The sequence below is a fragment of the Pelodiscus sinensis genome, chromosome 2 (assembly GCF_049634645.1).
Source record: "Pelodiscus sinensis isolate JC-2024 chromosome 2, ASM4963464v1, whole genome shotgun sequence".
In the NCBI taxonomy this organism is placed as follows: domain Eukaryota; kingdom Metazoa; phylum Chordata; order Testudines; family Trionychidae; genus Pelodiscus; species Pelodiscus sinensis.
Genome location: NC_134712.1, coordinates 101,201,083 through 101,229,028, shown reverse-complemented (window position 1 = coordinate 101,229,028; position 27,946 = coordinate 101,201,083). Strand labels below are relative to the sequence as shown.

General features: G+C 42.6%; 1 protein-coding gene across 1 annotated transcript in view; it reads left to right on the top strand.

Moving 5' to 3' along the window:
* The window catches only part of SCGN (secretagogin, EF-hand calcium binding protein), a 48,520-nt gene extending 30,364 nt beyond the window's left edge, over positions 1–18,156 (top strand). Inside the window, exons 7-11 of the mRNA XM_075919799.1 lie at positions 9,722–9,777; positions 10,900–10,945; positions 11,046–11,105; positions 11,633–11,701; positions 17,257–18,156. Coding sequence (XP_075775914.1) covers positions 9,722–9,777; positions 10,900–10,945; positions 11,046–11,105; positions 11,633–11,701; positions 17,257–17,385 — 360 coding nt within the window. The 3' untranslated portion in view covers positions 17,386–18,156. The remainder of the gene's footprint in view (positions 1–9,721; positions 9,778–10,899; positions 10,946–11,045; positions 11,106–11,632; positions 11,702–17,256) is intronic.
* Positions 18,157–27,946: the final 9,790 nt, after the last annotated feature.

Genomic DNA, 27,946 nt, shown 5'->3' with positions numbered 1-27,946 from the left:
TCTCTCTCACTCATTCACTCACTCACACACTCTCTCTCTCACACACACACACACACACACACACACACACACACACACACACACACACACCAGGTATTTCAAATGTCAATTTGGATGGGGAATCATAGGATAAGCAAGCTGAAGGCTTTTACCATTTTCCTTCCTCCACCAACTGCCTTATATAGAATTTTCATAAGATGGAATCCTTTGTTTGATTCTCCCACTTCCCAGTGGGACAATTCAGCAGTCCAAGAGGCAGGTTAGTATCAAACAACCAGGTCACTTGACTCTTCAGCATTATAGCATCCATGAGTCAGTAGTAGTGTGGAGGGTCCATAGCAAGGCCAAGCCTTTTCATAGTCCTTTGTCCTGGCTGATGGGCCACCAGTCCTGTCTGGCTTTTCCATTGCAGTATTTGAAGTGGTAGTCACCCAAAGGAGCACAGCTCATCTACAGATACATTAGTCAGTATTCTTAGCTTCACATAAAAAAAATGTTACATTCATACAGATAGGATAATTCTATTAAGTAAATCAGAATCTTTCCAATCATGTCTTGCATGAATTATCTTGCATAAAGCATATCTCAGTTATGGTATTCATATCAAAAGCATATTTTCATAAAGAATATGGCATGTAATGTCATAATTAGCAACAAAGTTTTCATCACAAATAGGCATTTACAAGTATTTTTGTCATACCACACCTTCTGTTTAGACAGTCCGGCTTGTTCAGTACCTATTGTGTCCTTCAACATCTTCCTATACCCTTGCATGTAAATGGGTACCAGCTTTCCTTTTATTAGTGTTCCCTTCTGCATAAGAGTTTAATCCAAGTATATCTTTGGGACTTTGATATTTAGGATTTGTTGAAGTAAAGATGCAGGGGAAACCCATATATTGGCAAGCCCCTTATGGGGTTGTCTTCTAATCCCAGGGCTGTTCATGTTCAAAAAAGCTCTCTTCATGTCTTGTAGTTAATTTGTGGCTCTTGCCCCCTATGGGTATCAACCCCTCTTCCTACCCCCCTTTTCTGGAAGATTGAGACTTAAGCTCCCTTGGTTAAGGGACTCTACCTATTAATTAGGGGTGAATGTTTCTAGCAGCACCTCCTCAGCTGCTTTCAGGGGTGTTATTGGCTTAAAGCAAAGCATTCATCCTCTTCCCTGTCAGCCAGATAATTTGCACTTTCACAGACATTCTGCTTTTTTTTTTAATGTCGATTGAAAACCATTGTAAACTCAAATACTGGACTCTACCATAAAGAGACACAGTCAGTTTGCACCAGCATGTCAAAACTGATGTCCTGGTGACTTATAGGCTGTGTCTGGACTACACCTCTCTGTCAACAGAGAGATGTAGATTAGGCACATCGAAATTGCTAATGAAGCAGGGATTTAAATATTCCACGCTTCATTAGCATAAATATGGCTGCCGCTTTTTTCGAAACAGAGCTTTTTTAAAAAAACCGGCAGACTAGATGCAGATCTGTCAAAAATAAACCCTTTTTTGGCAGATCCTGTAAACCTCATTTTTTGAGGAATACAGGATCTGTCGAAAAAGGGTTTATTTTTGACAGATCCACGTCTAGACTGCTGTTTTTTTTTTAAAAAGCTCCGTTTCAAAAAAAGCAGAAGCCATGTTTATGCTAATGAAGCACGGGATATTTAAATCCCTGCTTCATTAGCAATTTCGACATGCCTAAGCTACATCTCTCTATTGACAGAGAAGTGTAGTCTAGACATAGCCACAGTTACCAACTTCTGCTTCCATGGGGAATCAGATATGCTTGAGTCCACTAGGATATGACAGAGACATATTCATGGCATCTGGTAGCCGACCTTCAGAATATGAGATACAGGATATTTGCTTTGAGGGACAAATTCTGAATCAGCCACTCTGTCCTTGGTATTTTCTCATATGGAATCATGACAATATTCATGTGCTAACATTATTCCTGAAGATGCTGACTAGGTAAAGTCAACTCATTACAGGGCTGCTTACATTCCAGATAATTCTTGTTTCCGTGTTCACCTTCTGAAGCTCCTTCTGAGGCCAGATTTATACTTACCATGCCAGAGATTGATCTTCTGGTGTTCAATTTAGCATGTCTACTAAGGACCCTCTAAATCAAACACTGAGGGTGCCCTCGATTGACATCGTTACTCCTTGAGTCACAAGAAGTAAGGGAAATCGACGGGAGTGTTTGCTCACTTTGACCCTCCCACTGTGGAGAGGACACCAAGCTCGGCTTAAGGTATGGTGACTCCAGCTACGTTATTTACGTAACTGAAGTTGCACATCTTCAGCCAACATTCTGGGCATAGTATAGACCTGGACTGAAACATCTTTCACCATGGTCTGTGAAATGAGTTCAAAGGGACTGTGCTTGCCTGCAGAACTCTGGCAGTTAACACTTGGAACGATTCTTTCAGCAAGCAACCTGCTGCTTTCAACCCACACTGGCCCATCATGAGCTAACTGGACCAACTCTCCTCTGCCCTTCAAGCACATGGATGTACTTGCAAACCTCACCAGGAAGCATCTTTCCTGAAGAAGCTTTGACAAATAATAAACCATTTTTCATAAAGCTTTGATAAGAAGGTAAACTCTGGAAATATACTGGGCCATATTCTCATTCTCACTATGTTCTTTTCACCACTGTGGCAAAGTGAAGGGGTCTTAAAATGGACATACAGGTCATTTGCTTCCACTGAAAGACATCTTTATGCTGCCAGAATGCTTCAAATGAAAATCAGGCGCCCATCTATTTAAACCTCCCATGTGTGTTTGCACATAAATAGCTCCATGATACGAGGGTGCACCTGCAGTAATTCTTTGTGTGTGTGTGCAATTATCACATTAGATCAAACACTTGCATGCTTGAAATTAACAAGTTTAATTAATAAAGGTATCCCCAGGCATTTGATGTGTAATCTATGCAGGGATAGCACATAGCAGATGTATATGAGCTACAGTTGTCCCAAGTAATGGGATTATATCGAGTTGAGTAGATGTGGTACCTGAACTAATTTGTTGAAAGGTATTCCCTATTGAATATATGTTTTTCAGATTTCATGTTAAATTCATTATTGCAGAAAGGTACAACCTAGACCTTCAGGTGGGACTTTCTTTTTCTTTGTTGACCTGAATGGATAGCTAAAGATTAAATGTGTTTGGGAATCTTATTTAGGATGTTGGTCCCATAATAAACAGAGTAAGTTTGAAAAGATGAAGAGTCTTCAGGAGTGGTGCCAGAGGAGGAGCTTGCAGGCGTTTACAGCCACCCCCAAAATTTACCTTCGCCTCTCCTCCCCCATCCCCAAGCCACCACTCGCAGCACAAAGATCAATTGTTATGCAGAAGGAAGGGGGGGTACGATATGGCATTGCCACATTTACTTTGCTGCTGCTGATGGCATTGCCTTCAGAGCTGGGCACCTAGCCAGCAGCTGTGTCTGCACCCCGGCTCTGAAGATAGAGAGGCTAGAGCAGCAGCAACTGGACAGAAGCTCAGCACTGAAGGCAGCACTGCAGCCAGCATCAGCACAATAAGGGTGTCATCCTGAGCACAGGGAAGGGGCTGGGGTATGGAAATAACAAGTGGGGGGAGGGAGCATACAGAGAGAGAGATGGGGAGGAGCATGCATAAAAGAGAGGGATCACAGACAGGGGAGGGGGATCAGAGATGGGGGAAGAGGAGCATCAGTAGGGAAGGGAGGATAATTGAGGGGACAGTGGTAGCATGCAAAGGGGAAGGGGATCACAAATGGGGGAGCATGCATAGGGAGGATGACGGAGGTGGGGTTTTGTTGGGGGAGGGGTCACAGTGGGGGGAAGAATGGCTAGGGCAGGGAGGACCACAGACAGAGGAAGGGGGTATGTTTGGGCCTAAATGTGGGACAGAGAGCACAGAACAGAGAGGGAGTGTGGATGGGGCAGAGTTCCAAAGAACCATGCAAGGAGGGGACTGGAACAGGGTGGAGTGATAATGTGCAGCTCCATTCAGGGGCTGCAGCAGAGCTGGGAGTCCAAGGGATGCTGCTGCTCTGAGCTGGGTGGGTAGGGACCAGCAGTTGCAACAAAGGGTTTGGCCTCACCACCATGGCAGTCTGACGGTTGCTTACCCCAGGCTCGCAGGTGCTGAGCTGTGGGGTGGGGCAGCAGGTGGTGTGAGATGTGTGCAGCTGTCCTTGAGATGCAGGTCAAGAGCCCCGGTCAGCTCCAGAGCCATTCCTACAAAGAAACAGGAAAGGGTCAGAGCCCTCGTGCTCCTCCCAGGCTCATGTGGTGGCAGGTGAGCGTCAGTACTCCCATAAGTATGCCCACAAGATGTATAGTGCAGCCCACCCCCAATTTTCAATCTAGCCCACCTCTGACTTCCATCCTAGGAAGAGTCTGGTACCAGGAGAGTCTTTCTTGATTTGGCAGAAGCAGAGCTCAGAGACAGCGGGCTGATGGGGGAGTTGGGAGCAAAGGGAAAGAAATGATGCTGATTAGTTATAAAATACAAAGTCAATACAATTTAAACTTTAGGCTCAAATTAAAAGCAAGAGGGGACCAATTGCTCAGGAGATTGGTAATGGGGTAGAGCTCCTTTCATGCTTAGGTCACCAATTCTTATGTAGCCCATAGTAGTAGTGAACATAAGTCATGGCTGTTTGATAAAACACACAAGTAGGCCAGGCCTACACTAAAAGTGAAGGATGAATTAAGATACACAACTCCAGCTACATTAATTATGTAGCTGGACTTGATGTTCCTTAATTCAAGTTTCCCCACTATCCTCTCAGCGGGAGGCCAAAAGGAGCATTTGTTCCCTTTGGCTTCCCTGACCCCTCACAGGAGCAAGAGTACCGACTGCTGAAGGGGGCGCTCTCTTACTTTGATTTGGTGGGTCTTTACTAGACCCGCTAAATCACAGTCCGGAAGATCAATCGTGGCGGCATCAATCTTCCCCCTAGGTGGCCAAAACATGGCCAAGAAGACATTTCTTACTCTAGAGCTCTTGTCCTCTAAGTCAGACAAACATGAGGTAGACAACAGACACCGGAAAGCCCAGATAGAAGAATAACTACAGTAAGGAGCTTTTTATAGTCTTCTTATTTTATGTTTTATATTATGTACTCCTAAGGGTACCATTGAAAGCAAGGAGACTTAGGAGACGTATGAATGAAAAAGTAATTAGTGACTGTGCAATGAGTTATTGGCCTCACCCCACTTCTTAACAGTAACAGTAATGTGTCTCCAGCACACAAATTGTCGTCACAATTTGTATTAATTGGTATTTTTATTTCAGTCTGATAGGGTACGTCGAGACTGCACTCTAAAATTGAAATAAGATATGCAATTTGCACTACGCAAATTGCATATCTTATTTCCATTTTATTTTGAAATAGGCTATTTTGAAATTTGGTGCCTCTACACAGAACTAAAATTTTAAATAAAGCACTATTTTGAGACATCCCTTGTTCCTCATGGAACGAGGTTTACAGGGATGCCGAAATAGCGCGTCCGTTATTTCGAAAATTATTTTGAAATAGTGGACACATTCCTTGGACACAGGAAAGCTATTTCGGGATACCTTTGCAGTCTAGACATACCCATAGGGAAGCCAAAGATTTAGAGCTCATGGAGGGTGAAATTCTCTAAAGCACACCTACAGGTTTCCTAATTGATGTATGACAGCATATTGTGGTGTTTAGGCCTGTATTTAAAAATGTAAATATCCTGAACTGAAAGAGAGGTTTTTGCTGACACCAGAGTATTTTTGAGACTTATCACATATGGTAGAAAATAAAAGGATAACTTGAGTAAAACAGAACTACCAAGAAGAACATGGGTGAAGTTTAGCAATAGATTAAGACTGTGTTATATTGATTTTAGTAATGCAGTGAGGAGCACGGTGTTCCTTCTTATAAGAAAAAGATTAGGAAGATGTCTTCAGCATATTTTGCTTTCTTGCAGAATTCAGTGGAACTACATCAGATATGAATTTGGCCCTGTGTTTTTTAGAATATGGTGATTCTCCCTTCATGTGGCTCTTCATTTTATAAAGCTTCATATTATTTATGTCGATAAATAATTGCATACCACACTTGTCACTTGTAGCCCCAAAACAAGAGATTTAAGGAAACATTTTCAAAAGAACCTGAAACTTATTTTCAGAAGTGACTTAGGCACCTAGGTCACATTGACTCTGAATTAGGTTTTTAAAATTTTACTGCAAGAGGGACTATTTACACTGCTTCCACAATAACCCGTATTTTCGTACATATAGAGTTTCAAGGATGTTTTTTCCTGATCTCACTCAGAGCAGTCACACTATACTGCTTCATGTCATGTTAGACTTGCTTCACTCATTCTTTGAGCTCCAGGTTGAGAGGAAATTAGAAAATCAAATTTATTCTTAGTTTTAATGTTTATAAAACCATACTGTAAAAGCATACAAAACAGGCTTCTGAAACAGGAATGAAGCTGTATACATATGTATGTATCCATTGTATATTCAAATCACTTTGAATTGGTGACATAACTTTAAAAAGCTCTCAGCATTGGCCTATGATGATACTCTGCTCTTTACTCATTTCAGTGGAAATAAAGTTGAGCCAATGTCGAGTGCTCTTTAAAATCTAATGATGAATATCCATAGGGTAAAGACCTCATATATTAGGAAGAGATCATTCAATAAAATACTGTTATTTATTACAAGTACTAATCCTAGTACTCTAAAGAGTATTACTGTAAACTCTCACCGTGGTTGCAGGAAGGAAATGTGTTTGGTCATAGGACTTCACATTACAGGTTTCTCAGAAAGTGTTAGCCCCTTTTCACATTGTCTGCTCACACAGCTCTTGGGAGCTTATGTAAGTGTCAAGCTCTGAACTGAATTCCCTGGCAATTGCCCCAGTTCTGGCAAGATGTTTAGAAACAGCATCTTGGTTTCTTTGACAGTACTGTGAGGTCATCTTGTCCTGTTCTGTGTCTCATTGATGGGACTCTTTGCTGAACACTGTGCCTCTTACAGAAGGTGTAACTGGGGAAGGCAGGCTACATACACCTTCTAAAGGACTTGTACAATCACTTAGATGTTTATTAAAGTTATAACCACTACAGGAATAAGTTTCATGAAAGAAATGTTAGTAGATATCCTAATACTGAATATGAGAAGGAGAACAGCAGCCTATCTTGGTGAAATATTAGTTCGTTTTTGCAATAAAAAGTGAAATCATTTTTTCTACATCATTTTGCTATGAATTATTCATGTTTATGCTCTATCAAGCTTCAATTCCTCCTTGCTTAAGTGATCATCTCTTATTTGTGCTTCACACAGACAAAGAACTCCAAAATACAACAAAATATATGGGGGTGAGTCACCAGGAAGGAACAATCTGAATAAATTAAGCAAAAGATATCACCCATATTTATCGGGATTAACTCCTTGACACTGTCCATCTGAAATTCCTATAGAAAACTGGTTCCTCTTGATGCTAGGTTCTGCTCCCTCAACCCTGACAATATAAAATGCTGACATTTCTGTGTACCAGAATGAAGCATTTTCTCTAGGGCAGTACCATAACTATTACCACTGATGAGGATAATACTGAAGTCAGATATGGAAGGGTTTAAAGTTCTTCCATGGACCAATATTTTTCCAAAGACAATAATGTGAAGTTGGTTTTTAATTTAGTAAAGAACTTACTAGGGTAACGGTTTACTTCTGTGCCAGGTATGAATGGGAAGAATCTTTGTTATGTGTTTGTTTCATTTCATAACTTTGGTGGCTGGATAAAAGGGGCCAGATTTTGGCTGACACTTGTGTTGGGTGCACAAGCAAGTGGGAAAGGTGCCCACAACCTAGCTAGGCAGTGTTCACTGCTCCTAGCTGCCAGCAAGGTGTCATGGCCAGGTTGTGGGCAACCAAACCTAGAAATCAGAGCCAGAGACCGCCATTTTGAGATGAGTCAGAAGTCAGCTAGGTCAGGAAACAGACAAACTGGCAGGCAGAAACCACAAGTCACATGCCACGAGATCATGCTGGAACCACAGGTACAGTGAGCAGGAAGCATAGGGCACACAGTTGTCAGCCGACGGTCAGGGCAGTGAGTCCCTTATGACCGGCTGAAGTTCTTTTAAATTGTGCTTGGTTCTGTTACAGCAACTGAAGGAGTCAGGTTAAAGCTTAAACAGTTACTATTTATTGTTACAGGGTAAACTTAGTTGTTAAATGCTACTACTGTGTTACAGATAACACAGACACTACAAAGGACAGGACAGAAATTACACTAATAAGTTACTTACAGGTACCATGAAACCCTTTGGTTCTCTGAGCTCTTATTAAATGCATGCAAAATAGACACATAGCAGGTATATATTCTCACCCCTGCGTTCCAGACTTGGCGTGGCCAGCGTCTTTCTCTCAATCCCTCGGGAAGAAGTAGGGCGAGGTTGGGCGTCCCACAGACCTCGGGAGACAATCAATACCTGCCAGCAGGTATAGATGATTGGAGCTCAAATTGGGCGGGCTGCTGAACCTCTTTTATACCCCTTGGGTCATGTAGGCTTCTTCCTGGTTTCAAGTGGCCAATTAGGAAAAATGGCTTTGAATGCCAAGTTTCCCACGAAGGGTGCAAAGCATAATTTACACCTGGGAAAATGCAGACAATGGGCACCTCTGGTATGTGATGGGCGAAGATTCCTCTCCTGGGACAGTGCAGGCGTGTCAATTACTGGTACTAGCCATCAGGGCGACGGGAGGCCCCGGGTCATCAGCTAGCCCATTTACTGTCTGGTTTCTGTTTATGGTAGAGCCAGGGACAGCACACCTGTGTTCCCAGGGCATCAAAGGCTGACTGCCTTTCTCTTGCTCTCTGGGGGGGGGGGGGAAACAAGATGGGGCTCGTGGAAAAACAAGATGGGGTTTTTGTGTCTGGCTACAACAGTCTGGACGAGGATGAAACCCAGTTGTTCAGATGGCTTCCTGTTCCTGATACTAGCTTAAGTAGTGCCAGTAGGCCCATCAGCCACTCTGGGGCTCTGCCCCTTGGACCTTAGGGATGGGACCTCACGCTGGGGGCTAGACTTCCTGGGTTTCAGGTAAGCTATTGCCAGCAAGCTGCCAGGTGGAGGGTTGGCTGCTCCCATGAACCTGGCAGGACCTGGTTTGAGAACTCTGGGGTTAGTATGCAGAAGTAACCATTCTCCTCCACCCTCCATGCTGACCAGTCGTGGGAGCAGCATGCTGCACCATGGGAGGAGTGGTATGATAGGATAGTCAGCACACCTCTTATGGATTCAAGTAGTGTTTCATTCCCTCTGCACCGCCCTCCTTACAGTTGAAAGGACAATTGAAAGGTGTACTTTTTCCAAGGCATTCTAAGAGTGTATGTTCTAACCCAGCTATCTCAGGCTATGTCTAGACTACAGAGTTTTCTCGAAAAAAGTGGCTTTTTTTCAAAAAAAAACCCTTCACCTGTGTCTAGATGGCCATCACATTCTTTCTAAATTAAATCAAAAGAACACGGCAGTTTTTTCGACAGTGGTAAACCTGCTTTTACGAGGAAAAATGCCTTTTTTTCAAAAGAGCTCTTTCAAAAAAAGGCATTCTTGAACACAAAGAGGGCATTTTTGAAAGAGAGCATCCAGATTGCCTCAAAAGAAGCTTGTAGTCTAGACGTACCCTCAGTGTTACTATTTTATGACCATTTTTTCTTCTTTATTTTAGATGAAGATCTTTGACAAAAATAAAGATGGACGTCTGGATCTGAATGACCTGGCAAGGTAGATTTCAATGATACTGTTATGGTTTAGCAGCTTCTAACGGCAGACTTGGGCAAGCTGATGGTTTATGCAGAGTTTGAATTTATACAGACTTGAGTTTGTGTTCTTTGTATGTTTCGAGTGAAATCTGACTGTCCTTCCTAGGTGTTTAGGTGTTTCTACAGTACAGTTCCCATCACCACAGCATCTTAGAAGGGGTGTTTCAAAGGTGATAACATGGCAACTGAGAGAAAGTATTAGATGGGTCTGGACTGTGCATACAGAGGTGCAATCAAGGTGCTTATATGTACTCCAGAATCCTTTAATACTTTTCATTAATATTTAGTAGAGAATAATAACTCAGAATCCTTTAATACTTTACTTTCTGAAATAGAAAGGGGAAAGGGAGACTGGGGGCGGGGGGAGAGATAGAGAGAGAATGAAAAATACCACAGGGAGACCATTATTTCAGCTTTCTCTAAGATATGGCTCTGTAAGTGATCTGCTTATAACACATATGCCAGCTGACTCTTAGTAAAATGAGTTTAGTAGATTCCCTCCAGCTCAGAGTGAACATTTGTCACTTGTCACATCGTAAAACTTCCTATGAGGGCACAATTTGACATGATTGGCATTCTGTGCCCAGAAGAAACCAAGTGCTGGAATATCAGCAGGAAAGAAGGGCTTTTAGTAGTGCTTTCAGGGGTAATTTGTATAGTGTCAGTGCTACAAAAATATGATTTTGTCCATTACTTTCACAGCCAGGGAATTCAGCCATGACAAGATTTTCGCGCTCTCTCTCTCTCTGTGTGTCTCTCTCTCTCACTCACTCACACAGGGGAATAACTGGACAGTAGCTTTCACTTTTAATGCTGACTGTCCCCATTGGTCCTACTGCTGGAAATGTTCTGTAAGGGTCATTAACACAAAGAAGTCCATTTTCAGAGCAGTGAGGCAAGGGATGCATACTGCAAATCCCACACACACACAGAGATTTATGGTCACATCATCCAAAAGACCTCTCCTTCGGTGACCTCCTTCTTAAGATCCCTATAACCTACAATCTTTCTGCCTTCTGGACAAATAGAACTAATACAATAACCAAAAAGATCATAATTTAGATCTCTTCTAAAACCCTTTTAGGATTTTGGCACTCCAGGAAAATTTCCTCCTTCAATTTAAAATGGATGTAAGTAGTACTATTTCCTAATGCATTCATTCTGCTTTTTTCAGCTTTGATAGCTCAGCCCTTTCCTCAACCTGTTATCTTTTTTTCCCTCTGCACTCAGGCTTGTAGTACAGAAGAGAGGAGGAGCGATTTTGAGAAAATCTTTGCACACTACGATGTTGTGAGTTCTGTGGGGGTGTTTATTAGACTGCAGTTCTAGTGGCACATTTGGACTTGGACTTGCATTCATTTCCATGCAGTGCAGTCAGTTAGGAGTCCCTTTCGGTGTTCATAGAATCACAGAAGCAGTGCTGGCCTTAGCTCTGTGCCCTTCCAGCATCTTTGCACCACATGCATGCCTCACCTCTTCAACCAGAATGCCACTTCAAAACCCATTCACGTTTCTTTGACTCCAGCACCAGTGGGGCATGGCAGAGACTGAATTCCCTACTTGGTCTATCTAAATTGGGAAGCAGCACATGAGTACCATTTCCTACCTTCACTGGATGTGTAGGGTAGTTACCAAAGAGCCTCACAATCAGGTGCGCGAAGAAGTCAGCACAGTTTGAGGGAAGAGAAGTCACAGGTGATGCTTTGGGAAGTAGGAGATTATGGGTATATAGAGCTTTGGTGGGATCTGGTGGGTAGAAAATATTACTATAGCTCTGACTTAGTGAAACACCTTTAATGCATTCCTCTCTCTTTCAGAGCAAAACAGGGGCACTGGAAGGTCCAGAAGTGGATGGATTTGTCAAAGATATGATGGAGCTTGTCAAGGTGGCTTCAGGATATTTTGCATTTATTGTTTCCCATATTTTTCATAGAAATGATACGTTCCCAATTTGGTTCAGTAGTTTAAATGCACAAACCTTTGAAAATCTGGAATCAGATTTAGTCATAGGAAGAAATTAATGTCATGGTCTCAGCATGAACACTATTGGGCATTTGTCCACATCCCACTAACACTATCAGCACACAAGTTGGTATAATTCAATAAGGCCAGCAGTTTCTTCTTCATAGAGGCCCAAAATAGTTTATGTACTAAATCAGACGAGCAATGAAGTTTAGTGAACACTAATTGAATGTTCAGTCTATGACTGGTACATATGTGCACTTTTTTGGGGGGGTCAAGATCATGTAGGATTCAATGAATAAAGTGAACTGATTCTGTGGTCGGGACAAGGAGGAAAGAGGGAAAACTTGCATGCACAATACCTGGCTCTGTCATTTCTTATCACTTTCATTATGAGAGCAAAGGAGCCCAATCTTGTGAGGAGCTGAATGCTTTCAGTTTTCAGTGAAGTCATAAGCAGTGAATTAATAATGGATTTTTTTTTCATATTGGTGGCCATCCAAAATACCTGCAGGGAAAAAAGTGATTCGTTTTGAATTGAAACTGAACTTTTTCCATTTTTCTTGCAGACATATACAAAAAAAAACCCAAAATATTTTGTTTGTCTCACACAGAATGTTTCAAATTTTAATGTAAAATTACATTTGCTCCAATTAAGACTGAGGAGATGATAGTAGGCAGATAGAACCAGAGGAAATGGTGAAGATTACATCACTTCCTTCACTTAAAGGATCTTACCCACCTTTTGTTACTGTGGTTTGCCATCTAGGGTGTGGGGTTTAATGAAGTCTTTGTTTGTTATTGGGTGTGCAGATAGCCACCCCAGCCAAGACCTTGTCTACACTAAGAATTGTCACTGCCATGGCAAACTGTCATAGTGGGGACACAGTTTATACCTGCTAAAGAGAACTTTTTCTGGTATAGCTTCGGTGAGTGAAATCTACTGTATAATTAAGAAAGTTTGTGAATCTGTCTATATGCGTGTCCATCTGTGAGTACATTTGTTCAAGAACTCAACCTAAATGGTAAGCACTAGGACCAACAAATTTGGTATGAGGCTTCCACTTATCATAACTTAAGGCAAGGTAAGGGTTTGGTTATGCCAAGACAATGGGATGTGCCTGGAATTCAATTATTTTTCATAAAATGGAAAGGGAGGGGCCTGGTAGGAGGGACAGTTATACTGTAGAATGACCCAAGGAGGGCAGCAAGGCACCAAACAAGGAAACCAGGAAAGCTGTAACCCTACTGGGCCAGCTGGAGGTAGAGGTGTAGAAAGAGACCACTATCTACTATATATTTCAGAGAGTTTGTCTGTTTGTGTGCCTATCTGCCTGTGTGTCTGTCTGTCTGTCCCCAAATTGGGGGACAGGCACCGCTCCCCTGGCTGTACCTGTTGCAACTGCAGTGAACATGGACAGGCTTCTCGCCTGACCCCAAGAGGTTATCTTCTCTTCCTGGGCATCCTGCATGTTGAACCCCTCATTTCCAACCACGCCTCAGAGCAATGATTTAAATGGAGAAAAACAAAACTTATTTGAGTTACGGACCCAAGCAACATTGGGTTAATCTTCTCGTGGGCTATACTGGCAAAAGATATTTTTTCTGGCATAATTGCATTGACAGTTGGGTTTTTGCAGGCATGCCTATGTCAACAAGGGGGGGGTGATTTTTTTTCATTCTCCTAACTAACATAGCTATACCAGAAAAACCTAAGTGTACAGCAGATTTATAAAAAGTGGGATAGTTGTGTTTAGCTATCTTTAAAAACAATGAGTAGTCCTGTGGCACCTTACAAACTAACAAAATATATATATAATTATGAGCTTTTGTGGACAGAACCCACTTCCTCACATGAATCCACCTGATGAGGTGGGTTTTATCAGAATTCATCTGATGAAGTGGGTTTTACCCATGAAAGCTCATGATTTTATATGTTTTTGTTAGTCTCTAAAGTGCCACAGAAGTACTTGTTTTTATCAGATTCATAGTTCTTTTTTCCATTTGTGCTTGGGAAGAAAGTTACAAACTTTAGTTTGGATGAGGTCCTTGCTACGTCTATACTGAATTAGTACGTATGCGTTATGCATAGAGCGTGTACATAGAGCTACACCTGAAAACCATCTGGGCTCTTCAGCTAATGCAAAATGCAATTCAGTGCCTTGGTGGTTCCCCCAGATGGCAGATTACATCATTTAGTTTCTGGATACGATCTGAACTTTTGATTTTGATAAACATAGTTTCCATCTTGGCTACCTGAGGGTACATCTACACTGGAAAAAAACTCCTGCTGTGGCGAGTCTTAGAGCCTGGGGCACCTGACTCAGGTTCAAGCTATGGAGATACAAATAGCAGCATAGATGTTTGGGCTCAGGCTGGAACCCTGGCTCTGAGAACTGACAAGGTAGGTGGGTCTTGGAACCCAGGTTCTAGCCTGAGTCCGAATATCTGTGCTGCTATTTTTATCCCTGTAGCATAAGCAGTTGACCTGGACTCTAAGACTCACTGTGTAAATGTACCCCTAGAGGCTTCCCATGTGAAACTACATTTGCGAGATGCTGCAGCTAAAAGCTGACTCCTGTTAGAATCATTATTGGAGTTAGAACCTTCATTCTTGCAGCACAGATAGCTCCTACTTGAGCTACAGGGCTGGCAGCAAGGGAAATGGTTCGAGAGTGGTTGGGAGTTAGCTCAGCTGGAGCTCTCTATGTTCCTCACCCCTGCAATGTGAAGAGTGCCTGTCCCATGTCTGGCCCCCAGAGGTGAGGCTGACTCTTGGTGTGGTGTGCTGGGTTTTGGGGGATGGTTGTAGGACGCCCAGCCTGTCTTTCTGTCTCTTCCCACCCAGGAGTTGGGGAGAACTCCTGATCCATTTGGTGAACCCAAAGGAAGGAATGTAAATGGATCACTGGGACCATGCTCTGGGCCAGGGAGTTGTTAAAGAGGGAGCCTGTCCCACCTGTCTTCCATTCCCCCTCCTTCTGCCTACAGCTAGTCCAGCAGCTTCCTGGTGTTCCCATTACAGCATGTGCTAGTACTGCTCTTTGGCAGCTGAGCGAACCCTGCCTGGGAATGAACAATGACTCTGACACACTACCAAAAATTGTCCTGAGGAATGTCAGAGAGCGAGAGGAGTTGGCAGTTTTTAACACATTATGCCTCAGCAAATTCTGAGTGGAGTGTCCTGGGAGAAAGAAAAGGCACTTGTGTGGCCAACAGGATTTCCTCTGCCAAATATCAAAGGCCTTCTGTGAACAAGGAGATGGGGAGCTTCTCAAAGACAATGCTCCAGGCATTCTTTATAATAGAATGTGCGAGGCAACCTAATTATGGGGGGGGGGGAGGAGTTGTTACCAGCTCCTCCTATAATAAGGTGTGATTAACCCTGGGCATCTTTTATCTAAGAATCAGAACTACTCTTTATATTGACTCTGTGTATCCAGACTAACAATATGAATTGGATGGGATGGCATCTGCCTTTCAGTATCTGAAAGTCCAGTCAGCATCAGTTCTTGTTTTTCCATAACCTGTCCCTCTGGCCACTTTGAATCTCCTCCTTCCCACTATTCACACACTGCTAACTGCCAGGTTGCCTTTTGATTTGTACCTACAATCACAATAACAACAGAACATGGCAGATAACACCTACCACTGAAAATATCTCAATGTACTTTTGGTGCTTACACTTTCACCAACATGCTTTTCACATTTGTCACGGTGCCTGAGAAGGTTGTGAAGATCTTAAACCAGAACAATGGCTGAAACAAAGGAAAAAGAAGACCTTTGGGTCATGTGACGTGGAAACATTCTTTCCTCAAGGGAAGACTTCATCATCACCCTCATCCTTTTCTTCTTTGTAATCATGGCTGAATCTGATACTTTTGACAGCACAAAGTCTGTTCTCATTATGAGGATGAGAGAACAGAGGAAAGATGTTAATTCTAAGAAATGACACCACATATTTCCAATGCAATAAAAATGTAGCCATTAAAATAAACCTTCTGTAATGTATTAGCCAGTCCATGGTATTTCAGGGTTGTTTAAAGCAATGGAATTAGTCTGGCACCTCGGGTATGTCTACACTCGCATCCTCTTTTGAGAGAGGGATGCAAATGAAGACATTCTAAATTGAAAATGAAGCCAGGATTTAAATAGCCCGTGCTTCATTTGCATATTCACGTTATGGCGCTATTTTGAAATAACAGATGCTGTTAAGACGTGGTTATTTTGAGAGAAAACCCTTCTCTCAAAATAACTGGTAAACCTCATTCTATGAGGAATAAGGGTTATTTTGAGAGAAGGGTTTTCTCTCTAAATAACTGCTTAACAGCGTCTGTTATTTCGAAATGGCGCTATTTTGAAATAGCGCCATAACGCAAATATGCAAATGAAGCACGGGATATTTCAATCCTGGCTTCATTTGCAATTTCAAATGTCTTAATTTGCATCCCTCTCTCGAAAGAGGGTGCAAGTGTAGAAATACCCACAGTGCTAACTTAAGAGTATGTCGACACAGCACCCTTAGCTCGAAATAAGCTACATAATTTGCATTACACAAATTGCATAGTTTATTCTGAAATATCTTATTTCATAATTTGATGATGAAAACACAGTGCCAAATTTCAAAATAACTCTCTATTCCGAAATTCCCTTTAATTCATGGAATGAGGGTTACTGGGATGTCAGAATAAGTCACCCATTACTTTGAAATATATTTCAAAATAGTGGGCTGCTTCAGTAGACATGGAATAGCTATTTCAGGAAAATTCCGATATCCTAAAACAGCTCTGCAGTGTAGACGTACCCTGAGGCTATGACTACACTGCACTCTAAACTCGAAATAAGTTTAATAAGTACACATTCCAAGTTTATTTCAAAATGAAGTGCTATTTCAAGACATCCCTTAACCCTCATGGAATGAGAGTTACCAGGATGCTGAAATAGCATGCCCGTTATTTCTAAAAACATTTCAAAATAACAGGTGGCTTTTGAAGATGCGGGGTAGCTATTTCAGGTTACCTCTGGTATCCCGAAATAACTTTGATGTGTAGACATGTCCTTAAAGAATAACTGTCTATCACACATATTCCACAAGGGACAATGTTTGTGCAAGAAAACAGGGTTACAGTACAGAATGGGGGCATCAAGAGATCTGAGTTCTGAGTACTGCTCTGCAGCAGGTTTTGTTATGTGAGCATAGCTCAGTCATTTATGCTCTGGGCCAAATACAGCAACTATGTTAACTGCCTTATTTAGACTCCCTTAAATCTAATTAACCCCACTGCACCTATTGTAGAGCCATAAAATTTTTCCATCATCCTTCTTGCCATTTCATTTGTACTGATACTACCTGCTTGCTTAGTATTTCCTCCCAAAATGAGTTTTATGTGCTTCAGTCATTCTGGAATTCCTGTTGACACACGGTAGAAAAACAACAGATATTTTCTGTCCCGACACTGATTCTTTCTTTTGTCTCCAGCCCAGCATTAGTGGTGTGGACCTGGACAAGTTCCGTGAGATTCTGCTCCATCACTGTGATGTGAACAAGGATGGAAAAATTCAGAAATCTGAATTAGCTTTGTGTCTTGGGCTTAAAATGAACCCATAGATTTGAATGTGCTTTGCCTGTTGTTTGCAATGCTTTCCTTTGTAAGAACTTGGAGCTGCTGGTAGAACTCTTACAGTGCTGTGTTAACAATCTGTGTGATAGTGCTGAATGTGGAAGATATAGACACCTCACTGCTGGAATGAAAGTGCATTTGCACCTGGATGCCACAGAGTGGAGAAAGGGCTTTCAATTCAGTAGCTAGGTTCACGTAGCTCAGTAGATGAAAAATTACATGTGGGGGCATCTGTGTTTTTTATAAATAATGTCCCTATCCACAGACATACAGTTTATCAGAACTGGATGTGTGTGGTTCCACTACTTCCTTCATAAAATATTGCCACAATCAGTTCTCTGGAGTAGGGTGAGTCTTGCCTTAAAATGTAAGATTCGTGCTGTCATGCTGTACTTACTTTCATTGGTGTTTATGATGATTGTCTTCTATGTGAAGTCACTGTATTTCTAAACATGAGCATTGGGTTTTACTTGGGCATACAGCATTATAATACTGGATGGATTGCAGTTTATTTGTGCAAGAATAAAAACAGCAATTAAGGAAATACAATAAGATTGGCGCTTATGCATTACTTACGGACAATCATGCATATCAGTTTGATAATGCTACTACACTATGTATATTCTGTCATCTCACAGTATTGAAACTAAGTGGTAGGATTCATGTTGTTCATTAGAAGAAGTTATCTTTGGAACCTCTGCTTTTTTTAATAAACAATGGCCATATCCACAAACATACCTGTTGCTCAGAAATGGGGGATCCCATTCCATTTACTGCCTTCATAAAATACTGCCACAATCTGTTCTCTAGAGTAGGGTGAATCTGTGTGAATTTGTCACGTCTTGGCTTTAATATGCAAGGCCACTGAGTACAGTGGAAACTTCTCAGAGAAATTACTACACAAAATAATTTCACTCAGAGGCAAATCCTTCTTTTGACCAAAATTAAAGTAAAATGGCTTTGTTCAGGGTTTTCCACTAGGGATTAGGGAGACTAAAGTCCAGAGACAGCAAAGCACTTGTTCAACTTAAACTTTATTTTGTTAAATCATTGGGTCTTAAATATGTTTATATGCTTTGCTGCACCTCCTTGCATGGTCTCCATGACACTATTGGAACCTCAGGGCCATAGCATCTGCTGCATTCTGTGATCTTCCATATCAGGGGAAATGTGTAGTCAGGGACTTACTGGCCACACTCAAAGGCACTGTCTACTTTCCCTTCAAATAATCTCCTCTTTATTGTCACAGTGGAAACAGCCGAGGAGAAGTGTTCAACAGAACCTCTGTGGGTTATGCTGCACTGAGGTCCTGCCATATGATCCATGGAGATCTTCAATGCACTTTGCACATTGTAAAGCACTGGTTTCTACTCCATCATATAATATTTACAGAAAATGGCCTTTAATAAGTTAGTGTTATGTCTTACTTCTTTCAATGAGACTATTCCCTTGCTTCAGTACTTTGCTGAACAAGGACATGTTTACTCATGTCCTTCAATGTTTTAACTGAAAGAAAACTTTAAAAATAATGAATAGCCTTGCAGCACCTTAGAGACTAACAAAAATGTAGATTGTATCATGAACTTTCATGGGCACAACCCACTTCTTCAGATGAATGGAGTTAAGGGGTCTAGTTTCCAAATAAAGAGCCAAGAAAGAGAGGGGATGGAGGGAGAGAAGGAAAAAAAGGGGTGGAAATTGTCAATTAGAGTGTTCATGCTAAATGAAATTGATAGAGTGGGTACTAAGTGCTCTTAAGTACCCTGTGTTTGTTTTTTTATGTCATTAGGATATGGAATGTAGTGGGCTATCCACGCAAGGTCTTTGTTTAGAACTCTGTTGCAGGTATCAAACTTGTAAATGAAATTAAGTTCTGCAGCCTCCCTTTCAAGATGCAGTGTTCGGGCCTTCAAGTATATGGGCAAGTTAAAATGTTCCTCAACAGGTTTCTGTGTGTTACCTTTTCAGATATCTGATTTGTGTCATTAATCTTTTGTGGTAGTCACTGTCCACTTTGGCCAATATACACGGCAGAGGGGCATTGCTGGCGCTTGATGGCATAGATCACATTGGTGGATATGCAGTTATATGAAACTCTGATGTGCTGGTTTATGTGGTTAGGTTCTGTGATGATGTCACTTGTATGGATGTGTGGACAGAATTGGCACTGGTGTTTATTGCAGGGATGGGTTCCTGGATGAGTATGATGGAGATATTCTGTGTGGTTACTGGAAAGAATTTGTTTGAGGTTAGAGGGGTGTCTGTAGGCAAGGATTGGCCTGTCTCCCAAGGTCTGTGAGAGTGAGGGGTCATTTTCCAAGATAGGTTCTAGATTGTTGATAATGCACTGGTGGGGTTTAAGTTAGGGGCTGTAGGTATTGACAAGTGGTGTCTTGTTGTTTTCTTTGTTGGGCTTATCTTGAAGAAGCTGGTGCCTGGGTATTCATCTGGCTCTGTCAACCTGTTTTTTTAATTCTCTGGGTGGGCATTTTAGTTTTAAGGATGCCTGATAGAGATGTGTTTGCCTGAAGGTGTTTGTCTCTGTCTGTGGGATTGGAGCAAATCCGGTTGTATCTTAGGGCCTGGCTGTAGACAATTGATAGGGAAATGTGTCTTGTAACGGTCATCAGGTTTCCGGTATAAACTAGTGGAAATGTGTCCGTCATGTAATTTTTCTAAGGTGCTGCAAGACTATTCATTATTTTTTATGTTTTTTCAGTGAGGGTATGTCTACACAGCTAAGTTATTTTGAAATAGCAGCTGTTATTTTGAAATAACTTTCCTAGCGTCTCCACAAGCCAACTGCTATTTCAAAATTAATTCAAAATAGCGGAGGGCTTATTTCAAAATTGGTAAACCTCATTCCATGAGGAATAGCGCCAATTTTGAAATTGCTATTTTGAAATAAGTGCTGTGTAGATGCTTATTTCAAAATAGGGGGCCTCCAGCCCTTCCCAGGGTGCCCTGCTGGCCGCCCTGGCCACAAGGTAACTTCTGACCTGATGCCCTGCTGGAACCAGTTCTGGCTGGCCTTAAATGTGATTCAGCGTCCAATCAGTGTGGACGCACTATTTCAAAATAGCAAAAAGCTATTTTGAAATGCATTTTGTGTGTAGACGTGTTATTTCAAAATAAGATGTTTCGAAATAACGTTGTAGTGTAGACATACACTTACAGACTAACATGAATAACCCTCTGAAACTTCAGTGTTTTGTTAGATCAGGGCTTTAACTCTTCAAACTAATTATTATCATTCTGACAACAGCAAAAAATCACAACAATAGCAATAGTTTTCACAGTGTTTCATGGAAGGCAGTAGTAAAAAAGAAATCATGCCTTACAAGTACAGAGAAGCACCATTAGCCACATACACATTCATTCATCTGAGCAAAGCTCCAGGCTTATGTTGCATGACACCAGACAGAAAGCTCAATAGCTAAAAACCCTATAAATGTGCTGTACATGATATGTGAGTTGCCATGGTCTTTAATAATTTCCTACAAAATATAATACAGGATGTAACCAACCAGAATTCCATCATATTTCCAAGGGGACAAGGCTCATCAACCAAAATATCCCTTTCATTTCACTCTTCTGCTTCTTTGTCTTTTTGGCAGACTTTCTATTAGCATGTATTACTTACTTTTGCTTTCTTAGCCTGGTTTTCCATTGCCTTAATATTATAGTTTTTCTCCATGATAATGTAACTATTTTTATATATTTAAACACCAGCTTTATGATGTTGTTGACGTGCTAAGGGGCTAATTCTGATCTTACATATTTTTTACAACAGTTTAACTCCAAATGACTTCACGGGCCTTACTCCTGCTTTACACTGGTTTCCATGAGCTAGAATTTGGCCCAGGTATTAACAAAATTTTACTCTAAAATGAAAAAAATCTTCTAAAAATCAGACAGCACTGATTTAATTACCTGAACTATATAACCATTCAACTTTACTGAAGTCCTTTGTCCTTTTGCACCCAGTAATTTATTCAACAAACATCAAGAGATAATTTGCTATATTTTGCCAATTTATTTCTGTTTCTAGTGTACAGACTTACAGATTAGTATTTTTTTCCCATTTTGGGTTAAAAGTTCTCTGTTAAACAGTTCTCCCACAAATGGCATTGAATAACCTTAAAATTACAGTGACTTTACAAGACCATTTCATAAAGACCCTTCTATGAAGAATAAAGAAATATATCTGAAAAAAGCCCATAATTTAGCAGCACTTCTGAATCATCTCTGTGAGTAGTTCAATATTCTTGCAGGCACATCTTTTGTGTTTGAAGGTTCTGATGGGGCTACTTATTGACTATACCCTATTATGGCAAATTACAGTGAAAACTCTCTGATACAAGAGAATGTGAAAAGTTGGGATTTTTTTCTTATAGTGGTCCACCTTTCTGACTACATTTTTCTACTATAAAACTTCTTTTCTTCAAATGGCTTTGAGTTACTAAACGAATCCACTCTGACAGCAACCTTCTCTTAAAATAAAAGTGTTTCTTGTCTTACTGATTTTTTTTCTTAGGACAAATTTTTTTTATGACTTTGAAAAATGTTTTCAGCACGTGAAATTGAGGAGAGAAAAGATATGCATACCCTGTAATGTAAGCCTAGGGTTCTAACTTGGTTCTAACCCTCTCCTTTCTGCCCATACATAAATTATACTATCTGGGTGCGTCTACACTGCACTGTAACTCAAAATAATAGACACAATTTGAGCTACGCAAATTGCATATCTAATTTTGATGCTATTTCGAAATAGCTTATTTCAACAAATTTTGAAATAACCTGCTATTCCAAAATGTTCTTTACTCCTTGTAGAATGAGGTTTACAGGAATGTTAGAATGGTGAGCCCGACAGCATGGACTTGCTGTGAAGATGTGGGATAGCTATTTCAGGATACTCCGGTTGCAGTGTAGACGTAGCCTCTGAGGGCTTGGATGTAGGATCTGAAGACCCCATCGGGGTAGACGGTTTGAGCAGGCATCAAGCTTGGACCTAAGCTTCAAGCCCTATTTCTTCGCAGAGCTTAGATGTAGCCCCACTGGACTTGTGCTCAGGGTGTCGATCAAATGTATTCCACAATCCCATGGGCCAACTTTCTGTTCTTTGGTCAGTCAAGTTTGGTGGACAGTCAAGTTTTCCCACACTGCATTGCAAATAAAGGGCTAGAGCAGCTATGTTTTGGGATGGCACTAGGTAAACTGGGCTATGGGTGGTTGGACTTGGAAACATATAATGCAATGTAGATATTGGAGCCCCAGGTTTGGTCCTAGAGTTCAACAATTCTTAACCTGGGGTTACAAAAGAATGTAAATCCTCAAGCCCAGGGCTGGCCCGAGCCATTTGTGCACCCCGGGCCCTGGGAGCACGGCACCACCCCTGGGAGTGTGGCACATGCACGGCCCCGCCCCCACCCGGTCCGGCAGCCCCGTGCAGCGCCCCCTACCATGGGGTGCCCTTGGCGGTAGCCTGTTCAGCCCGTAGCTTGGGCCAGCTCTGCTCAAGCCCTAAGTTAACAAACCCAGGGTTCTACTAACCCTGGATTTATATTTGCTGTGGTAACATACCCAAAGAAAGTGTTGCCTATAGGCCTTGCTCAAATGGCTTTGAAGTGAATATAAAACATCTCATTGACTTCAGAGGGCTTTGAATCAAATCCTAGCAGGTAAGATAGGAAGATTTAGAGACACTGGGAACTTTCCATTTCTTACTTTTGAGAAATACATTTCTTGTTTCTAGCATGTAAGGCTTTGAGATGCACATAGGAAATGCATTTAGAGATTGTGACAGGCTTGGGCTTTCTGGTTGCACAAGCAACAAGTAAAATAAAACTCAAATGCTACAGCCATTTCCTGCTTGTTTGTTGTTCCTTCACTTTGGTCCTTGTGGGGAGTTTCTCACTAGCTGAACAGATGCTGGCTTTGCTTCACAGTACAACTGAGAAATGCAGAGGTTGGTGTTGTATCTGGATCCAGCGGAGAAAGAGATAGACATAGAGCTATCTGTTTGGTAGCCCTTATTGTTCAGGCAGCAAAACTGAAGCCAACATGAAAGTGAGGCTGGGTGGGGGGGAGTGCTCAAATATTTAAAGGGGCAAAACATCACGTTCCTCTAGCCTTACTCTCGCTCGCTCTCTCACTCGCTCGCTCACACACACACACGCTATAAAATCGAACTAAAAGTTGTGTGTGCATTACCACAGACTCTTGAGATTAACTAAGTAAACCATTTATAAATTCAGTGCACAACTGTTTTTTCACGCTCCTGGGATAGCATGAATGATGGTGGTGTAGCACCATCCTGAGCGTCAGTCTTGTCAATGAGTGTAGTTTGTGCCCAAAAGACACATGGCAATCCTTTACATTTCCATGGTTCTTTGTCTCACCCATTCATGAGATGAACTTCTCTGAAAAGAATTCCTCTCTGCAGTTCCCATTGCAACTGCTACCTCAACAGCCTTCTTGCATGTAAGAGCTAATACAGTCACTAACTTCTTCCAGACCCGGTCTTTGTGTAATGCAGAGACTAAATGGTCACACAGGGCATCACTTAGTATATGTCTGAACTAACAATACTTTAACTTCCTTAAAGCAGAATTCTGCTGCTGACTCTCCACTTTCCTGATGTTTCTGATGGAACCGATATTGTTCTGCAGTCATTGATGGGGTAGGAGAAAACTGTTCCTGCATTGTTGCAGTAATTGCAGTGTATGTGGCTGTTCGAAGCACAGTCTGAGACAATAGGCCAAACAGAAGTCCATGTGCCTTTGGCCCTATCATTATCAGTGAGGTTGAAACTCATTGTCTACCTGCAGTGGCGTTGCAAGCTACGACTTGCTCAAAATGTTTGAGGTGCTCCACCCATATCTACATTCTCCTGTTGGAATTCCTCCTCTGGACTGTACTTGGGCTTCCTCTGCTGGTGCTCAATACAGGCAGTCCCTGGCACTTACGAACGGGGCTTTTCTCGCCCCGGAGCTCACGAGCGGCGGGTCGCCACCCGTGTCCTCCGGGGCGAGAAAAGCTTCTCCCGGTCTCCCTGGTCTGCTGGGGGGGGTCCAGCAAAGCCGCTGGACCCCCCCCCCAGCAGACCAGGGACACCCGAGCAAAGCCACCGCCAGCAGACCAGGCTTTTGTTGCGGGACGCCTCGGGTAGAGCAGCTGGGGTGCTGCCGGGTTGGTCCTGTGCGAACCTACGGGGCAGCACCCCAGCTGTTCTGTCCCAGGCTCCAGATTCAGCAGCTGTTGAAACTGATCAGGCTGATTCCAGGAAGCTGGGGGCAGAGCAACTCTGCCTCTGGCTTCCTGTAGTCAGCCACTGGTCAGTTTCAGTGGCAGCAGCTGAATCTGGAGCCAGTTCTGACCTACATACAAATTCAACTTAAGAACAAACCTATAGTCCCTATCTTGTACGTAACCCGGGGACTGCCTGTATAGCCCAAGCTGTTTGTCGCCACCTGATTCCAGCCTGCAGCTGCTAGGCAACAATGGCAGGAAACTCTTCTTGTGTTCTGCCATTAATTGCCAATTTCCCCTCTTTGCTTTGTTTGAACAGCTCTGTCAGTAACTGCAGAATCATTCTACTTTGCTCCATAGCTGTTTGCCTACTTTCTTGCTCTTGCTGGATGGCTCATGCTGGCCTAACAGCAAAAGCCACAGCCTGTCATCTCTAGGTGAGCTTTTCCTTTTTTCATAGTGTTGGCTTACTGCTTCATCTTCTGTCAGAGGCAGCTCTGGACTTGTATAGGATAAAAACCTGCACCATCAATTGTGATATGTGGACCAGCAGAGATGGAGCAAGGCACCACCACAAAGGGAGCTGATAGAAACACAGCCCTCTCGCAGCGGTCACCTTTATTGTCCAGGCAGCAAAACAGAAACGAGGCTTTGCACTGGGGATGGGGGCATGGACAGACATATAAAGGGACAACACAGCATATTTGGGGTTTCTGTGTTTCTTTCTGCATTGTTCTGTGAGCCTGGAACCAGGCACTGATGGCAACTTTGCTCCGATGAGGTTAAAATGAATTAAAGCATGCTGGAATAGTGTTCTGCTCCCCCCCCCCCCCCCCAAGACCCTGGTGCCAGTCCTAGCCAAAATGCTGTCAAAGCAGGTCGCATAAAGAACAGCCAGCCCAGGACTGTGTGCAGGAGGGACTGCAGCTCCAGCACACAAAGGGGTGACAAGAGAATAGTGACCTGTCTTTCCCTCGCTGTCCTAACACAGCAGCTGTGAGGGGTACTCTGCTTTTCCCCTGGCCACACAATGGCAAAAATCTTTCTGGAGCCTTGACCCCTCACTGCCACTGGACACACACTCACTCCCTTCCCCCACACCCAACTTTTCCTTCCATGGCCAAGTGGCCTGACCTTGGTTATCTCTGGGGGTAGCTCTCTCCCCACTCACCGCCTCTCCTGGAAACCCCAGAACTCTTTGCAATAGTCATCACCTTGCTGGCCTTCTTTCCTGCTGCATTCACTCATTGGTGCCCCTGCTGACCCCTGAGGATAATGCATGAGGAAAGGGTGCATTAAATGTTGCTGTGGCTGGTGCACCACATGCAGCCCAACTGGTTCATTAGAGCACCAATGAGGCCACAGAGGGAGCAGGGCAGATGCCATCTCTTCCCTGCTGTGTCTAGGAAGAGGTGCACCTGGCAGAGGCTGGCTCCTAGCCCTGTGCAGCCTAGGAGAGAAGTTAGGGAGGAGATGCTGAAAACCACCACCTGGAAGAAAGGCTGAGGGTGTTCCGAGGGAAGAACAGATAGAGTTCAGGATTGACTGTGACACACTGTGCAGGGAGCAGAGGATTGTGAGGAGACAGTGTCATTTTGCTAGAGGGCAGAAGGGACAAAGGAAGAGCTCAGTTGGCTGGGGCCAGGTAGAGGTGCTGCTGGCTGGCAAGGAGGAGGCAGAGGATGAATTGGTTGATGTGGAGCAGATGAACAATTGGTTAGTGGGGCTCAGGAGCTAAGATATGGGAGACAGTGAAGAAGCAAAAGGTTTGGGAAGCTACTGGAAGAACTACAAAATATCAGGGCTGGATGAGTGGCAGTGGAGTGGACTCAAGAAAACAATATGTTGGGAAGGGTCTTCACACGAATTTTACACAGGGATGGCCCATAATGTTTTAGCACCTGAGGCAGGGAACTCAAATGACCCCTTCATGCCCCCTTGCTTGGGTCAAAACTTTGAAAGGTCTCAATTCTGCCTTCTTCCTGTTCTCCTCCTCTCATGGCACTGCTCTGCTACCTACCCCCATAAAGAAGAACAACTTAAAATGCCTTATTCAAAAATTTTAAGTAACACTTAACTTTCAAATGCCTGAACAGCAAATGTAACTTTTCTTGTCTGCATAGTAAACACTGGCATTTTCATCTGTTTGAATAATCAAAGTGGTGCTTTCCGTGCCTTCTTTGTTACAAAGATTGAACTGCTTCCTGAAGGTCCACAGTCTGGGCCAGCTCATGCTCTATTGAGATGGTTGCAAGGCCAACCAGCCTCTCTTGTGTCATTGTGGAGTGTAGATGTGTTTTTATTAACTTCAGCTTAGAAAAGCTGCGTCCTCCACTGGCAACTGTTACAGGAAAGTGATAGAGATGTAGCCGTGTTAGTCTGGTGTAGCTGAAACAAAATACAGGACTATGTAGCACTTTAAAGACTAACAAGATGGTTTATTAGAAGATGAGCTTTCGTGGGCCAGACCCACTTAAAAGCATTTGTGCACATATATTCCAGAATAGCCTTTGGAGTTGATCCTGCTGAAATGTATCTTGAAAGGGCTTTCAGTTCATCACCTAAATCACTTGCATCAATATCGCGCATGTCATCATGCGTCAACACTGTCTCTAGTGCCCTGCATTGCTGGTGTAGGTTTTCTTCAGGTATAGTGAGGAGTTTTGGAATATCATGCCACATTCCAAATATACTGCTGTGTTCCTTGAGCTGCATGAAGCGTTCTTCAACTGACTGTATTGCACAATCTAGCACCTGGTTAAAGAATTCAGCTTTGAATTGTTGTTTGGGGTCTCTTATGGGATGATCCCGTGCCTCGTAATCTAAATGTCTTCATCTTCGGTGACTCTTGTATTCTTGAATGGGTGGGAAAATAGCTTCAGTGTGAAGTTCCTCTGCCAACTTCTGTGCACTCTTCAGAACGTTTTGAAATCCGTCATCTGACTGGTAAGACTGTAAGTATGACTTTACTTTGTCCAGTTGTTCCATTGCTCCAGATATATCAAGATCAAGACCTTAGAGTCTCTTGCTTACATTTATTTCAAACAGTATGGGTATGTCTACACTACAAAGTTAATTCGAACTAATGAATGTTAGTTCGAATTAACTTTGATAGGCGCTACACAAGCGCTCCGCTAGTTCGAACTTAATTCGAACTAGCGGAGCGCTTAGTTCGAACTAGGTAAACCTCATTCTACGAGGACTAAGCCTAGTTTGAACTTACTAGTTCGAATTAAGGGCCTTCCCAGGGTGCCCTGCTGGCCGCCCTGGCTACAAAGTAACTTCTGACCTGATGCC